The sequence below is a fragment of the Zootoca vivipara genome, chromosome 16, assembly GCF_965207765.1.
Source record: "Zootoca vivipara chromosome 16, rZooViv2.hap1.1, whole genome shotgun sequence".
NCBI lineage: Eukaryota > Metazoa > Chordata > Lepidosauria > Squamata > Lacertidae > Zootoca > Zootoca vivipara.
In genome coordinates this window covers 13,282,158-13,299,308 of record NC_142599.1, presented here as the reverse complement: position 1 = coordinate 13,299,308, position 17,151 = coordinate 13,282,158, and the positions used below count along the sequence as shown (strand labels likewise).

The window sequence follows — 17,151 nt, the reverse complement described above, 5'->3', positions numbered from 1 at the left end:
TTCATTTAACGGCTACAAACTCCCGCCTTTCCCAGAAGCGCATGCGCCTTGCCTCAAAAGTCCGCGCGCGGGCCAAACGTCGCTGTACTGCCCCTCCCCCCGCCCACAGCGCTTGTTAACGGCAGCGCGCAAGCCTCGCGCCTTAGCTGCGCGCCTGCGCCTCGCCTTGAAAGTCCGTGCGCGAGGGACAGAGAGCGCTAAAAGGGGGCGGAGTTGTTGTTGTTGTTTTTTTAAAAAACCACAACAGCCCAAAAGAGCGTGTGCGAAGCGGAGGGGGTTTAAAAACCACGAGTCCACGTTCTTAACGGCGGCTCAGGACATGAATAGCGCGCACCAAGTGTGGGCGGAGTTAGAGAGGCGGGGCGGAGAGCGCAAGGCAAATCACGAGTCTTTCGCGTTGAAGCGCGCGCGGGCGCTCAAGGGGGGCGGAGCCAAAACGCGAGAGTTCCCTCCCCCCACCCCAGCTGCTAATAAATTAACGACAGCGCGCGTGCGCCTTCGGCTGAAGTGCGCGCGAGCAGAGGGGGCGGAGAGAGAGGGGAGAAAAAGCAAGAGAGTCCAAGCAAAACAAAAGGCCGGCGAGGGGGCGGGGCGGCGTCAAACGTGCGTGTGGGGGTCGTGAAGGAGGAAAGAGCAACGGCGGCGGCGGCAACAGCAACCACGACTACACCGACGACCGAAGGACGACCAGGATGACTTCTCGGTCGCTTCTCGGCCCTGAGAAGAGCGGGGGGGACCGGCTCGGGAGCAGCAGCGGCGGTGGCGGTTGGCGCTTTCTATGACCTCCCTCACAGGACACCCAAGCCCGCCCACCCCGCTGCCCGCCTCGCGTTGGGTCATGGTCGGCGCTCGTTGAGCAGGCGGCGGTGGCGGCGCGACCCTCCCCCCCCCATAGCAGGTAGACACTCTCTACCTCCTCGGCCGCTTGGTGCTCACCTGCCTTTTTTCCCCCGTCTGGGACGAGGGAAGAAAGAAGAAAGGGGAACTGGACTGTGTGTGTGTGTGTGTGAGTTGGTGTTTGGCGGGGAGGCACATCTCGATAGGGTGGGGGGTACGCTCCTCACACATTTCAGTGTCTTGTCTCCCTCCCCCTTCTCTTTCATTCCTCCCCCTCCCAAATAAAAACCACACACCTGAGGATTGTGAGGAGTTCAGGTAGTCCTTCCTGGAAGGGTTGTCATTGATGGGGGGGCAGGATCAGTTTATAATTGGGGTGGACTTGTCCTTTTCTCCTCCACAACATTTGTGATTGGGGGGATGAACTTTGGGGCTGATGACGATCCCTTTATTTGTATGACTGCCTCTGTTGGCAGGAGGTAGGGTATTTATATTTTGTGTGTGTCCAGTCAACTACTTTATTGACTATATTTTCATATTCCCTGGAGGTTCAGAGGGGCTTATAGCAACTTCCCAAAATGATGTTTGTTGTTTGGGTGATGGTATCCTGCCTCTAGGTAAACCTGCCAAGGCTGCTTGGGGAAAAAAAGAGGATTTCTAAAATATGAACAGCTACAATTCTACTGCATATGTACTCAGAAGTAATCCACACTCAAGTTCAGTGGGACTTATTCCCAAGGTGTAGATATGTAGGATTGCAGCCTAGGAAGACAGCAACAGTAATACAAAAGGACAGGGAAGCAAAATGCATTCAGATAATGAGAAGCTGACAAACAAAAGTGTTATAAAAGTAATTCAGAAAAATATTTTAAAAAAATACTCTGGGATAGTGATAGCCTTGACTAATACTTATTATTTTGCTAATAACTGCAAGTTTATATTCTATTGCATCCTCTTGGCAGAGGCAACTTACAGCAATTTCAACATCATCTGAGCCCCTTGAGATGACAACCTTAAGTAATGTGGTCTGTTTGGCCTGAGGAGAAAGATTTGTTTACTTGGATTTTTTTGTCTCTTCCAAGGTTCACCGTTAAAAGATGAATAAATCCTGAACGAAATAAAAGAAACCTCCAACACATGGAGGAAAAGAATAGTTGTTTTTCTATTTGCTGTAGAAGGAAAAGAATTGTGCATCCTTGAGAAAGGTCTGATCAGAGCTGCTAGCCAGGGACTCCTGTTACCTGTTTGTCTCAAATGGAAGTCCAGTTTCTTAATAGAATTACTATAGGTGAATGTGTATTGGAATGTACTCTGCACAGGCTCAGAAACCCAATAGCATGCAACTTAATGCTTTGTATGTTCTAGAGTTTTTTTCTGATTCATATTTAAGCATCAGTTCGCATATACACAGAAGGCTTCCCTCTTTCTCCTCCCTTGTTTGAGCAGTCTGAGAAAGGAGTGCAGGGGGATTTGGCTTTTGCAGCCTGTGGAGGTAATAGGGGACACAATAGCCTCCATGAGGGTTTTTTGTTTGCTTAAAGGTTTAGAAAGAAATTGTGTTGCAAGATGAGTGTTGTTATTTTTAATTAGCGTGTTACCGAGAGGGGGACAAGAGCTTATCCTAGCCAATTCAGTTGTAATCTTCTGTATGCGTCGGTGATTTAATTTCCTTCTCACGCTCCGCACTCCATCTTTCAGGGCTGCGCACCACAAGGGCGGTATGTTTACCCCTGATCATAGCGTCGCAGAAATTCCCTGCAAGATGCAGGCGGTCCTTGAGCCTGTTATCTGGGGCAGTAGAACAGTAAACATCTCTGGGTCGGTTTTGTGTCACTCTGCCTCCGCAAGCTCTTTGTCGGTTTGGAGCTGAGGTGCGGGGGGGGGGCGTTTTGTTTGCTGCTCGGATTCGCACATTTTCCGATGACGATCGTGCTGAGCAGCTGGGGGGGTCGTCTATACGTGCCGCCCCTTCTGCAGTTTCTTGTTGTTTTGGAGCCTGCTAGGCTGCTATTCAATGGCTCGATCAAGTAAGCCCCAGAGGTAAGGGGATTTTCGTTCAGCTTCAGCTGCAGAACCGGATCTGTTTTGCTTTGCTTTGTTTGTGACTGCATGCTGGCTTGCTCTTTTCCGTCAGCCCTCGAGGCTTTTTCCTCGCCAGATCTTTCGCTTTCATTGATTTAACCGCAGAAAAGAGAACTTGCCCTTTCTCCCCCTCCCCTTTCGGTTTCGTGGTGGTTGGAATTTGGGGCAGAGTGGAATTGGAATTCTGGCTCGAGCTGATCGCCCTGCGGCTGGACAAGGAAATGAAGCTGGAAAAACACCTTTCTTCCCCGACCTTTTGCCAGAACTGGACACCCCCCACCCGGGGCAAGTCGAAGCCAGCGTGGTTCACTTCGCTCTAGGTCGACCCCGCCGGGGGCGCTCAGACACTGTTTGTAAACAGTGCCAGAAAGTGAGCCGTTTGCAGCAGCCGTTGGCCTTTTGTTTTGATCCACCGGGCGCGGGCTGGCTGCTGCTGTTGTGGGTAGGCTGGCTGGGACTTTGCTGCTGCACGTCCTTTCATCTCCTCCCCCCCCCCCCCCCGGTGCTGTATTGTCCAAAACAGACTGGAGGTGCATGTTTATTTTTAGAACGTTGCTTCTTGCAATGCCCTTGCCTTTCTCGATGAAAAGTTGCCTTTTCCTCAAGGCTCCGAACCCATTGTTTCTACACTTCAGAGGAAGAACAGGCAAAAGAAAGGGTGGGAGGGGATGTTTTGGTTAAAATCAGAGCAGGCAGTGATGTTTAGCTTTGTGGTCTGTGTGTGGTAGTGAGTTTTCGATTAGAAAACTCCACTAACAACAGCCCATGAAAGTAAAGATCAAATCTGCACAAGTCTTTTGTTTCTCTTTATTTTAGCATTGTTTGAAGATTAGTAAGGGTGAGGTCTATTAAATGGTCTTATGGAAATGTGTTTTCACAGAAGTCACTTTAGCACTGTCTACAATGCAGCAACATCTATTTCTATATATACATTTGATGCAGTCTGGATTGCTGGTGGATCAAAAAGGTTCTTTAGCGTTCACAGACTTCATGGGAAAGTCCAGGACAGGAAAACAAAATTGATCTTTCTGAGTTCTTACTTACTGTTTAGAGGGGGTGGGAAACAACTTCTCTTCAGTTAAATGAACAATTATCCAGCCACATTTTATGTGTCTTATATAACAAATCTTAGGGGTTTTAAACCTAGCAAAAATCAACTGTGCGTGTTTCTTCAGAAATAAATACTTATCTGCTTATTGCAGTGTACTCTCATAAGTAAGGATAATGTTATAACCACGATTTTTGTAGTTCATATTTAATAGAAGCCCTTTTAGTAGCTTGGTAAAAACATGAATGAAATTAAGGCTTGTTATAGTACAAAACCTCTATAAGTATAATGTGTGAAATAGCAGTGGGACATGCTGTATGTTAGAATCAGATGACCTGTTGCTTGTGTTCCTGATAAAAGCCATTTTATGGTTTGAGAATATCTTAATTTTCTGTAGATCTGTTGTATGCTGATAATGTTCTGTTGCAGCTAACATGCTTAAATATTTGTTTATACATCCGGGTGCAGAATTAGGACAGCCCACTATGCTTAAGATTGGCTGCTGCTTGCCTACTAAGATTACGCTTTCCTTTAAATGACATCATGCTGCTAGACAGAAGAGCTAACATTGTATGCATTCAGTGTATGAATACCACATGAAAATAACACTTATTTATCCATCTAATAAAACAGGTAGCATGTTCAAGTGGGAGTAGCAAGGGCATGATGAAAATGAAAATTGTGTTGATTGCGTCTAGAATGAATGTTTGAAAAAACATGTTTTGAAAAAAACATATGTTTTGAAAAAAAACATGAAAAAACATATGTTCCAATGCTTGAACCTGTTTTCACATGGGGCTTGGCAGAGAATATCAGATTTGTACAGCATGCCCTTCTGTATGTTTTGTCGTTTAGTCGTGTCCGACTCTTTGTGACCCCATGGACCATAGCACGCCAGGCACTCCTGTCTTCCACTGCCTCCCGCAGTTTGGTCAAACTCATGTTCATAGCTTCGAGAACACTGTCCAACCATCTGTATAGTTAGCATTTTAGGAGACAAACATTTTGATGGCTTTTAAAACTCCTTTAGTTTGGGGAAATGGAATGGGGGGGACTTGGTTGTCGTTACAATCTCAATCAGTTTTGCTTACACTTTTAAAAGGGAAATCTTTTCATAGTTCAGTAAATTTGAGCTCTATTTTCATCTCTCTCTCTTTGGTACTTCTGTAAACCTCAGGATTCGCCCACACCTGTAGTGTGTGGATGGTGCTGTTTTGGTTGCAGTAGGTATGGCAATTCATGTAGGTCTGTTTCAAAGAAACTACTGTTTGTTTGTTTGTTTGTTTGTTCCTTTATATACCACAAAACCGATATCTATGCAGTGTACAATATGAGTCAGTTTAAAACCAAAACAACATAACAAATAAAATAGAAACAAACTACATTAAAAACAAACAAACAAACAGAAGCACAGAATGGGTCACCTAACATGAAGGTTCTGAAAAACAAGTTAATCATTTTCATAAGAATGCTCCCTGAAATAATTAAGTAATGGTGCCTAAAACGCATTATAGTTGGTGCCAGCTTGATTTTATTAGGTAGACTACCCATAAACCGGGTGCCACCACACTAAATGCACAATCTGTCACTGCCAGGCACTCTTAGATGTACCTCAATGGCAGATTGCAGATATCAGGGATAGGTATATGAATAGTACTTAATCAAGGGTTCAGAAATCTTTGGCTTAACTTATTAGGCAGTTATTACCCTTGAGCCCTCCTATCGCTATATCTTCTGCCTGTGCCTGTGGCGGTGGAGTTTGGGAGGAAAAAAACTTTGTCTTGAAGATTTGACAGATGGTTTAATCTTACGCAACAGCCCAGTCAAAAATACAGAAAGACCCAACCCTTGATTCCAGTGCTTTATAAATGCTTCCAGAGACTGTGGGGAAGCACTGAGAGGGTCCCATTGCTTTTTCTGAAGATCTGTAAAAGATGAAACAAGACCTCCACCCCCAAGAAGTTACCTGTGCATGCCAAAGAGTATGGGAGGGGTCTATTCGTGTTTCATTTCTCACAGGATTTTTGCAGAATGCAAAACTCCACAAAGCAAGTGCAAAGGGAATCATATTCCTCCATGTTCTCTGCATCTCCTCAAGAACTTGGGGAAAGGACTAATCAGCAGAGGGAGGATAGGGTTAGGGTTATTGCACTTCCTTGCACTCAGGTTGATTTATTATGGGATACAGCATTGGTACTAGATGTCTGTGGTCTCCAGACCCTAAGTTCATTATTACATGTTAGAATCAAATGAGACCACCTTGAAGCTCGAGGATCTGAAGAGAATGTATCTCTTGCTTCAGCTGGCTGATAATGAACAGAGGTTTATGAGTGTCTGGCATCCATGGAGTGATAACATCTGCCAAGTTTCTGGAAATCATCTTCCTTTTGAACAGCAGTATTTCTTATAAAAAAGGACCCAGGTGGCGCTGTGAGTTAAACCACAGAGTCTAGGGCTTGCTGATCAGAAGGTCGGCGGTTCGAATCCCTGCAACGGGGTGAGCTCCCGTTGCTTGGTCCCAGCTCCTGCCCACCTAGCAGTTCGAAAGCACATCAAAGTGCAAGTAGATAAATAGGGACTACTCCGGCGGGAAGGTAAACGGCGTTTCCGTGCGCTGCTCTGGTTTGCCAGAAGCAGCTTTGTCATGCTGGCCACATAACCCAGAATCTGTCTGCGGACAAACACTGGCTCCCTCGGCCTATAGAGCGAGATGAGCGCCGCAACCCCAGAGTCAGACACGACTGGACCTGATGGTCAGGGGCCCCTTTACCTATTTCTTATAGAAAGCTGTTTGAAGAGGCTACTCTATGAAGTTTTTGAATCCACATATTTCAGTATTTATTTGGGCTTTGGCTGTGTTTAAACGTCCTTATACACCATGGCTTATTGTGATGGAAATGAGCCAAGGTGAGCCTTGGACTCAATATGCTCCCTGTCTTTCCCCTCCTTCTCCAGTGTGGCTGCAAGCTGCTTCTTTCATCCAAACCTGATAGCCGGTGGTTAACCGTTTGATTTGAACAAGCAGACTTCAGAATGCACTTATTTTGTGGGGAACCTATGGGCAAAAAGTTTCATAGTTGGCCTACCCAGCAACTATTTTGTGTTGGCTGAGTGGAATGTTAGTTATGCTTGCCTTTTGTTCATCTAGCTGTTTTACCTCCCTTGAGTTTCCAATACTTGTGTTTGCATACTGCCCTCTGTTGCAATGTTCCCCATCTCTCTTTTGGATGGGAGGTTGGGTGCACCTCAGTATTACAGTGCACAAATAGGGCCCCCCTACCCTACCGTTTCCTCTCCTCTCCCATGTAGGACTCTGTGGCATATACATGCAGGCATGATACTTTAACAGGGAGCAACACTGCATGTAACTTAAGGTACCCATTTCATTTTAAACTTAAACTAATGATAAAATGGAGAAGTTAAATGTTTAATTAGAAATAAGTACTATAAAAAGACTTGAAGTGGCTTATATGCCTCTTTCTTAAGGTTACCAGATTTTTTTTCAATGAATCCGGGGACACTTTTCAACTTCAATGGATTTTGTATGGGGACTGGTTTGTAAATCCAGGGACTGTCCCCGGGAAATGGGGACATCTGGTAACCTTATTCTTTCTTCTGTTGCAGGTTTTGATTGTTTCTTCTGTGGCGTTTGTGTGGAAGCTGCCACACACACTCCAGAACAACAACGGCTTTTGCTTGCATTTTCCAGTGTTTCTTTTGTCAGCAAGTTCAGCAAAGTTGTAATTCTTCAAGTGCCAGCCCTGATCAGAGTGAAGAACTGGCAACAGAAATGGTAAAAATGACAAAATCCAAAACGTTCCAGGCTTACCTACCAAACTGTCATCGGACCTACAGTTGTATCCACTGCAGAGCCCATCTAGCCAATCATGATGAACTAATTTCCAAGGCAAGTGGCCTGTCTCTAGACCTCATGAATGCATGATATGGTGCCTGTTTGTAACTACCATAATGAGACAAAAAGATACACCCAAAGCTATGTGTTTCAGGGTCTATCAGAAATACACCGCGTAAAAAATTACATAATGTATTTCCTGATTACATTCTGTTTGTGTTCAGGCGCTACTTCTTGAGGGGTGTTTGGTCTCTTCTCAGGCAGGAATGATGTGTAATTGATATTTTAAAAGAAGTGCTCTTAATGTGAAGCACATTGATCAGGGTTGTGGTCACGAGGTAATGTGACTAACCTGCTTGTTTTAGTTTGGTAGCATGATTCTTCCAAAGAGAATCGCTGTGTAACTTACACTATGTTCAAATGTTAATGTGTTCTTAATACATTCTTTTGAAGGACTTTTGGTAACAACTGTGAATCAAGGCTCTTCTTTGAGATCTGAATATATGAAGAAACCTCTCCCCAGGCAGTTTTCCCAACTCCTATGCAAAGATTTGGGAGTTTCTATGTTTCTGAAATGAGAGACCATATTCTCCCAAGCATATATTCATATTCACCTGCTCTGTATCCACTCTTCATGTGCATTGGGGAGGAATTTGGACTTCAGGAAGAGCATCTAATATTCAGATTTTCCTTCACAGCAATGGGGTCTCTCATGATTGTTATATGCTGCGATCTACATGCATATATTCTGAAGAATATGCATTTGTTAGCAGTTGCTACAGCTCTGGTTTGTGCTGCAGATTTAAGCTTATCACACAGAAACACAATAAAGGGAATATGACAAGAGAGATGCTCCCTCCACTGATTTTTGTTTCTCCCCCTCACCCCCAGTCAATTTTGCACCAAAATTAAAGAAATAATTTTTTTAAACAAAGTATATTCTGTAAAGAAACCTCACATAATTTTGTACTTCCTGTGTGTTAAAAATAGTATTGTATTCTCAGGTAAAAGCATAATAAACAATCTACCAAACATTTAAAATGGTTTCAGACTGACAATTTGTCTAACACCCATCTTCTTTAATTGTTACAAGATTAGTATACTGTGACTAATATGTTGGTGGGACAGGGTCATGTAACTGTAAAATATGCCTGGTAATTAAACGTTGTACTTAATTAGGTTAATTGGTATAGTTTTTAGATGACAGAGAGAGAGGTGAGGGTTTCCGCTACGGTTATTGATTTTTTCAATGCCTGGTTTTCCTAATTAGGTATGTTCACAAGACTGTGATGGGATGAAAATTGAATACATAGCAGTAATTTAAAGGTGTAAATGATTGGGTATGCCTGTTTTAAAAACAAACACTACAGTGCAATTAGTTGACTCACTGTTGCCCTTAAAATAAATCCAAACACTCCCTGGTTTGCATACTACATGGCGTGGTGATATGTGAATCACTCACACTGCTGAAAAGATGGGAGGAAGATTGCTTTCCAGTATATCTTGCAACCTACCAAAACTGGTGCTCATCCGGAATTCCTGTTTCTTCCAGCAATGAATATTGGAGGGCAGATTTCCTAGGAACTCCCACTATTGCAGTAACATATTGGGTAACCTTCCAAAGAGAACTATTAGTAGCTTAGCTTCAGTCATCCTCATGCACTGACATTGAAACAAATATTACTAACTGCTGACGTTTGTTTGTTTGTGTGTACACTTTGTACACAAATGCCAATGGCTAGTGGATGGTACAGATATGCGTGATACTGTGATTGTGTTGCATACAAATTCTGTAAAGAAGGGGTGTAGCACCTTGCAAATCTGATCTTACTGGCTTAACTTCATTTCCCTCTCTCTAGCCCTCCCACAGGCTATTTATTTGCCTGAATAGTTTGCTGGACTTACAGTTCTGGGCACTATAGCTAGTAATTTTTAATTTTTTAATCTTATTTTTTTATTCAACTGCAAGACCATTTTACCCTGCTGATGTATATTGGACATGGGACTTGTTAATAACTCTTGAACAATTAAATAATAAGAATCACAGGAGCCAATACTTGGAAAAGCAACTAAGTTGTAATAAAACAGGTGCTAATAAAACTCTTAACCCTGAGTATTGTAAGTAACAATAACTTATGGCTATATGCCATAAATTTGTGACTCACAATGTTGTTGTTTGCTGCACATCAGTATTTTGGCACATGTTTTCTCAGGCACACATAGCTCAGATTATAATTCCCTGCTAAGGATAATGTTAAAATATATGGTGTAACTTTCTCTGATCTTTTCTGACAGGGTGGTAATGAAAACTAAATGAATTAATCCTGAATTTTTTGCTGGTTTATGGAATAGACATCATTTTACAGCCATTTTTATGTATTCAAATTCCTGTTTGAGATCTGTATTCCCGTTTGGCCTGTTAGGTAGCAATGATGATGAATTCAAGAGCTTCATTTCAAGTACAGTGGTGCCTCAACTTACGAATTTAATCCGTTCCGAAGGCACTTTCGTAGGTTGAAAAATTCGTAAGTTGAAAAACGCCATTGGAATGCATTGGAAACGGAAAAAATCGTAAGTCGCAGCAACCCTATCTAAAACCGCCGCGGTTTCCTTTCAGATGTTGAGACATTCGTAAGCGCGCGGCCATTACCCCCATTCATAAGTCGAAAAATTCAGTTGTCGAGTCCTTCGTAAGTCGAGGTACCACTGTACTGTATATAGGGAGTATAGGAAGGTGCTTTGATACAATTGCATTCCATATGACTACAATGTGGTTTTTGGCATGTAACTAATAACTGGTGCAGAATCCCATTGCCCCTTGCATAAATTTGCATGTACTTCGAAAGGGGCTGTCACCTCCTGGTTTTTTTTCCTGCCCAGCGCATCTCGTGCTCTGAGGAGAACTATTAATATGGAGATTATTTTAGATTTTAAAAATGGATCGTACCAACTGTGTAGTAGTTGGAGGTTCCTAAGGGTTGGTGGCATCTCTTTCTGAATGCTCTAGCTCATGTTTATGTGTTACTTTATCCTTTATCAGTTCTGCCATTTAACTGTAAATGGACACAGCCATTTCTTCAGGAATTCTAAATCTTCCATATGTGATACTTTTGAGCAACAAGAACTCTATAGAGTCTTTGTGTCTCTGCCATCTATCACACTGCAACATTTTCTGCCACTTAGTTAACAATGTTTCAAGGACTGGCAGTGTTTGAAATAAAAACAATTATTTAGGAATAATATACATCTTGTATTAAATGCAGTTTTCTGACCTATGTCAACTTTTACGTGCTCTATAATGACAATCTTGCTGAATCTGAACATTCACCAGGTCATAAGCAACTCTGCATAGAGCTCATTTGTATGAGGTTGCTAGATAACTGCTAGGAACAGTTTTACTGAATATTACCATTTTGTCTCAGGTTGGTTCTTTCTGGCTCTTGTTCACTAAGAACATTCTCATATTCATATTATCTCCTTAATCGCCTGATAGCTTAGCACAAGAATTAAAGACTAGCTTTAGTTGGTTTTTTGGGGTGAGGGGGATCTGGTTTTTTTAAACCAAAAAAGGAGCCAGCCAGTAAAAGGGGGAGATGGGGGACCTAAGAACTGCTGCTTGTTCTGCTGGGTTGATTATAATTTGTTTCCTGCTCCCCCATTCATCATCTCCGCTTCAGACAGTGCTTAACCCAGGGGTGCAAACTTGAATAATACATGGGGGGAGGCAGGTGAGCACTCCTCCCACATAATCGATCACATGACACGGTGTGCACACACCATTTGAATGGCAATTCCTATAATAATAATAAAATAATAATAATAATAATAATAATATATTATTTATACCCCGCCCATCTGGCTGGGTTTCCTACCAACTTTTTTTGGGGGGGCGGCCCCCTCAAATATTTTATTGGGGGGCAAAGACGCTAGGAGTAGGCTCGCCAGACTCATTTTTTAAAGCACCAGCTATAACTGAGTGTCAATTTTAAATCTCCAGTTTTAATTGTGTCCCTTCTCCTAACACTAGAATCCTTTGGTGGGGTGGGGGGTGCACTTTGACAGTTTCACACACACACCCAACTTGAAACTCTTTCTAATAATTCAAGAACTGAATGGAGAATGCCCAGTGAACTCATTTTTCTAGTTATCCAATTTTAATTTTCTGTAATCCTATACAATTACACCTGTGTCATTTTTTGGCTTAGTTTAGGGAATAATGACCCAAGTTGATTAAAAGCAAAATTTATTTAAAACTTACTTATTTAGCTTACTAAATAAGCAACAAAAGTGGAGGGCAAAAGTGAGTGCAATAAATTATTGAGAGGCAAATCCATGTATTTTTCACATGTTTTATTTCAATAAGGTTTCAATAATAATATAAGGTAGACTGTTACTATCCCCATATTACTGATGGGGAAGGAAGAGTGGATTGCCTTAAAACAGTGTGTGTTAATGGTAGAGTGGAGCTACAGACTTCTATAGCTAAGGTTTTGAACTGTGCCAGATCTTTCTTTGCTATACTACATTACGTTAACTCCCGTACCATACTTTTTCTTTTGTCTATTGCAGCAGTGTCAGACACTGTTGGCTTAAAGAAGGCACTATACCTAGCAGTAGTTGCACAAACAATTGGAGAAAGATTTGGTTTTGAGATTAGAGCTTAGACAATGAATTTCCAGCCCCATGTGGCAGATCTGAAGAATAATTACTTGGAACAATACTGTACATGCAGCTGAATTTGCACTTGACATACAATGTGCTAGTTTCAAAGTTCAGATGCAATGCTTTGATTTGCCTCTTCATTGAGACAATGTTTTAGTGCTTTAAAAAAATATTTATATATATGTATATGTCTTCTTTTTCTTTTACAGTCCTTTCAGGGAAGCCAGGGGCGAGCCTACCTCTTTAATTCAGTGTAAGTGCAATTATTATTTTCTATGAAATAGGAGGACTATTTTACACCAATAGCATGTGAGTGGATTGGCTTTTTGTCATGGTTTATGCAAAGACCCAAGTCGAGCCCTATGGGATCAGCCCAGTGGCCCATCTAGTCTAGCAGTCTGCTTCCCACAGTGCCTAGCAGACGTCTTGGAAGCCATAAACATGGCTGAAATACAGTAGCCCTTCTGTGTTGTTGCTCCCTGGCATCTGGCATTTTGTAGTTTTCAAATACTTTGAATGGAGTGAGAGAAGGATTTTGCTCTGCCTGCAGAAGGCCACACATCCTTCAGTCAGGCACATGTGGAAGGCTTCTGAGGGCTGAACGGCTGTGACTCAGTAAAAGAGTGCATGCTTTGCATGCGAAAGATCCACAGTCTAGATCAAGTCTAGATAAGAAAGGTTCCTGGAGAGATGCTGCCAACCAGTGTAAACAAAACTGAGCTAGGTGGACTAGTGGGCTGACTTGATATAAGACAGCTAAGTTCCTCTTAATTAGCATGCCAGAAAAGTTCTGTTTGGAACCAGCCCATACGGAAACATAATTCTAACTAACTATAGACTTTACAGTGCAACGTTTTTTCTTCTTTAGAGTATCTATTAAAATCCTTTTCAATGTAGGTAATAACTTCTGTTGGTGGCATATAACCACCTTTTCCTAGCCATAGCTAAAAGAAACATGGGGTGCAGGTGGCGCTATTGGTCTAAACCCAATCAGAAGGTTGGCAGTTCTAATCCCTGCGACGGGGTGAGCTCCCGTTGCTCTGTCCCAGCTCCTGTCAACTTAGCAGTTCAAAAGCATGCCAGTGCAGGTAGATAAATAGGTACTGCCGCGGCCGGAAGGTACACGGTGTTTCTGTGCACTCTGGTTTCCGTCACGGTGTTCCGTTGTGCCAGAAGCGGTTTAGTCCTGCTAGCCACATGCCCCGAAAGCTGTCTGTGGACAAACATCGGCTCCCTCAGCCGAAAAGTGAGATGAGCGCCGCAACCCCATAGTCGCCTTTGACTGGACTTAATTCTCCAAGGGTCCTTTACTTTTAAAAGAAACACAGAAACAAAGCCATAGTTAAAGCCAGGGCTTTTTTTTTCCAGATGAAGCTCACCAGAGCTCAGCTCCAGCACCTCTCAGGTGGGCACCATTGCCATTCTAAGAGAACAAGGGAGAACTTCATGATGAGCTCTGGCACCTCTTTTTCTAGAAAAATGGCACTGGCTACAACAATTTACCTGGTAATTAATACTAGGTTGGAAATCACACAAATGTTTAATTTGGTTTGTGTTCAAAAGCTTGCTGTATGTAAGGAGGAACAAGCAAAGCATCTTGGCTTTAAAATGGCTTCCTTGTGTGATGTTGGAAATATTTGCCAAAAATCCTGGTGTGAATGATCTTGAGATTTTGCATCTAGCATTTGCATATAGAGTGGTACCTCGCAAGGCGATTGCCTCGCGCAACGAAAAACTTGCTAGACGAAAGCGCCTAGCAATTCTTTGTTGCCTCGCAAGACAAAGCTTTCTATGGCCGCGTCTCGCAAGACGAATTTTTTTTTGCCGCTTTTTTTTTGCCATCTGCCATTTGTTTCCACAAGACGAAAATTTTCGTAAGACGGCACGACCCGCAGAACGAATTATTTTCGTCTTGCGAGGTATCACTGTATCTTTATATTAATGGGAGGGGAAGTTAAATTCTTATAAAATGGCTTATGCTTTCCCCACTCTCTCTCTCTTGCAGGGTGAATGTGGGCTGTGGTCCTGCAGAAGAGAGAGTTCTTCTGACAGGCTTGCATGCAGTAGCAGATATTTATTGTGAAAACTGCAAAACCACTCTTGGATGGAAATATGTAAGCATTTGCCCATTTTTGGACATGCAACCGCTTGGTTTTGTCTGGTCATTGGAATAGGCTGTGTGCAAATGTGGGAGTATCTGGGTTGTCGCCAACTAAGTACTACTCGGAGTAGACTCATTAAAGTTATTAATGTCTGTTTATTTCAGTGGGTCTAGTGTGAGTACCCCAACATTGATACCCTCTGGGTCTTGTCAGTCCCTCTTTGATGCCTTGTGTTCTTGTCAGACTGGTGGCCTGAGGATAAATTGACCAAGTCTGGCTACAATTCAGATCCATGGGTAAAAGTTATCCACATCTTAGAGAGGTAACCCAATCTTCCATCACCAGTTGGCCTTCCTCTAGTAGAAGTAGTAGTAGTAGTAGTAATTGGGTTATTTGTGGGGCATAGGAATTCGTTCATTTTTTTCCCCTAAATATAGTCTGGCCCCCCACAAAGTCTGAGGGACAGTGGACTGGACCCCTGCTGAAAAAGTTTGTTGACCCCCCGTTTTAGGCTTTCCAGTGAGGCTGTTCTGGCTTGGCCATGCCCACCTACCATTTACCTGACACCAGGAGCTGGTTCAATAAAGCTGTGGCGCAAAGGAGCAATCAGGAGCCTTTGAGTCTCCTGCTTTGGCGCTGCTTAAATAGGGCACCAAATACAAGCCCTGTGGCTTTTGCTCAGGTCACTCCACTGATCATATGGAATCAGCACAGCTGCCCACCTGACAAATATGCCCATGGAGGGTTAGGCACTGATTGATCTAGACCAGGGGTCAGCAACCTTTTTCAGCTGTGGGCCAGTCCACTGTCCCTCAAACAATGTGGTGGGATGAACGAATTCCTATGCCCCACAAATAACCCAGAGATGCATTTTAAATAAAAGCACACATTCTACTCATGTAAAAGCATGCTGATTTCCAGACTGTCTGTGGGCCGGATTGAGAAGGCGATTGAGCCGCATCCGCCCCCCAGGCCTTAGGTTGCCTACCCCTGATCTAGTCTTCTGGTTGAAAGTGGTTTCCACTCTTGCTTTAAATCAACAGTCTTCTGCTAATAATTGAGTCCATTGCTCACCTGTGTAAAGTATTGAACTGTTGAGGTTTGAACCAGGTCACCCCTCTTTCGTTCATACAGTGATGCTGAAGTGCATAAAGTACAACAGTTAAGCTGAGCAATACTCTTGCCTTGCCCCTAACAGATATGTTAAGAAGCATTCTTATTTGAGGCGGCGGATCACGAAATCTAATACTTTATTTTCTTGCCTAGGAACATGCGTTTGAAAGCAGTCAGAAATACAAAGAAGGAAAATTCATCATTGAACTTGCCCACATGATCAAAGACAATGGCTGGGAGTAAATGGGAACACTTCTCTCTCTCTCTCTTTGGACAATTAATCTGTGGAACATGCTTTATAAAGACTAATGCAAAAAGGATTTTGGTTGGGCTGGCTGAGAAAATTGCTGCGTTTTTGAAACCTCCAAACTGAGTAGTGTAATTTTGTGCCCCCCCCTTTCCCCGAAAGGCCATCTTTTGCCTTTTTCTCTTTGTGTAAGTTTCCCTCTTTTTGAATATGTATTCCTGTGTGAACAGTTGTTTTGGATCGACTTTTTCTACAAACTCTAGAGGAATAATTCCCTAATTTCAAATTACTTTTAATAGCTAGCGCTCTCTTTTGACCTGTGCTTTTTAAATGCTCCTTTCTTCTGTGCATGCTTTCCCCCCATCACTTGCCCCAGAATTTTGTTGAAGGCCTGCGTGAACAGTCCTAGAGTGAATGTAAGGCATGTTCCTTCCCCATGACCCCAAACATAGCAATTTCTGTGCTCTCTTTGCAGTGAGAAGGACATAATATTGTAGTAACCATTAGTTCTTTTTTTCAAAAAAAAAAGTACTGCAGCTTGTGTGTATCTTCGGGCAGGTTGGTTAAAGGTTTAGTCATTTGTACTGGCTGAGGTTTATAAATCCTTGCTTTTATTTTAAAAAGAAAATGAGAAGGAGGGTGGAATAATAATTTACAAGGTCAACTAACTTATAAGGTCTGACCGAAATCAAAACATTCCTAAGAAAGTTAAACTTTGCTCTTTTAAGAAAGAATGTCTAGCAAAGTCTTCAAGATCAAAGGATGCAACTATATGCAGCTCTTATTTTTAATGTCATGTGAAATGTCTCGGTACTGTACCTTTAACAAGGACTTGTACATCCACTGAAGTTTTTATGGCTGGTTCCATGTAGCTACATACTTTTTAATGCACTGGATAAAGAGGTTGATATTAATTAAGTGATTTGCTCTTGCAGCCCTTAAGCACACAGGATTATTTTTGTGTGTGAAAGTGGCCAGAGCTTCTAGCTGTTACCTGTGGGAGGTTGGAAGTTGGGGAGCAGGTAAAAAAAAACGCAAATTGACTTCTTCATGATAGGTTTTTTAAGGGGCGTTTGATTTGCTGGCTGAATCATCCCTAAGCACATTTTGTAATAAACAGTTATGTGAAATAAGCATCAGCTTGTAATTTCCCCCAGCTGCTGCTTTTATGTGGGGTGACTCAGTCAGACACTTCCACTATGTGTTT

The 17,151-nt window shown here is 42.7% G+C and overlaps 1 protein-coding gene across 4 annotated transcripts; it reads left to right on the top strand.

Annotated features, from left to right (window-relative positions):
• The first annotated feature begins 500 nt into the window (after positions 1–500).
• On the top strand, positions 501–16,862 carry YPEL1 (yippee like 1). Of its 4 annotated transcripts, none has more exons than XM_035098430.3 (5): positions 501–898; positions 7,592–7,874; positions 12,692–12,735; positions 14,488–14,596; positions 15,851–16,862. In XM_035098430.3, exons 2-5 carry the CDS (start codon positions 7,758–7,760, stop codon positions 15,938–15,940), a joined length of 360 nt encoding a protein of 119 aa, XP_034954321.1. In that variant the 5' UTR covers positions 501–898; positions 7,592–7,757; the 3' UTR covers positions 15,941–16,862. The 4 variants fall into 4 exon arrangements, with proteins under 4 accessions (XP_034954321.1, XP_088515295.1, XP_088515294.1 ...); XM_088659169.1 differs by lacking the exon at positions 501–898 and adding an exon at positions 1,132–1,155; XM_088659168.1 differs by lacking the exon at positions 501–898 and adding an exon at positions 1,161–1,316.
• Positions 16,863–17,151: the final 289 nt, after the last annotated feature.

Coding starts and splice junctions, on each gene's coding strand:
- YPEL1 (XM_035098430.3), top strand. CDS start 7,758: ATGGTAAAAATGACAAAATCCAAAACGTTCCAGGCTTACCTACCAAAC. Junction 7,875..12,691: donor ATGATGAACTAATTTCCAAG/GCAAGTGGCCTG, acceptor TTTCTTTTACAG/TCCTTTCAGGGAAGCCAGGG. Junction 14,597..15,850: donor CCACTCTTGGATGGAAATAT/GTAAGCATTTGC, acceptor TTTCTTGCCTAG/GAACATGCGTTTGAAAGCAG.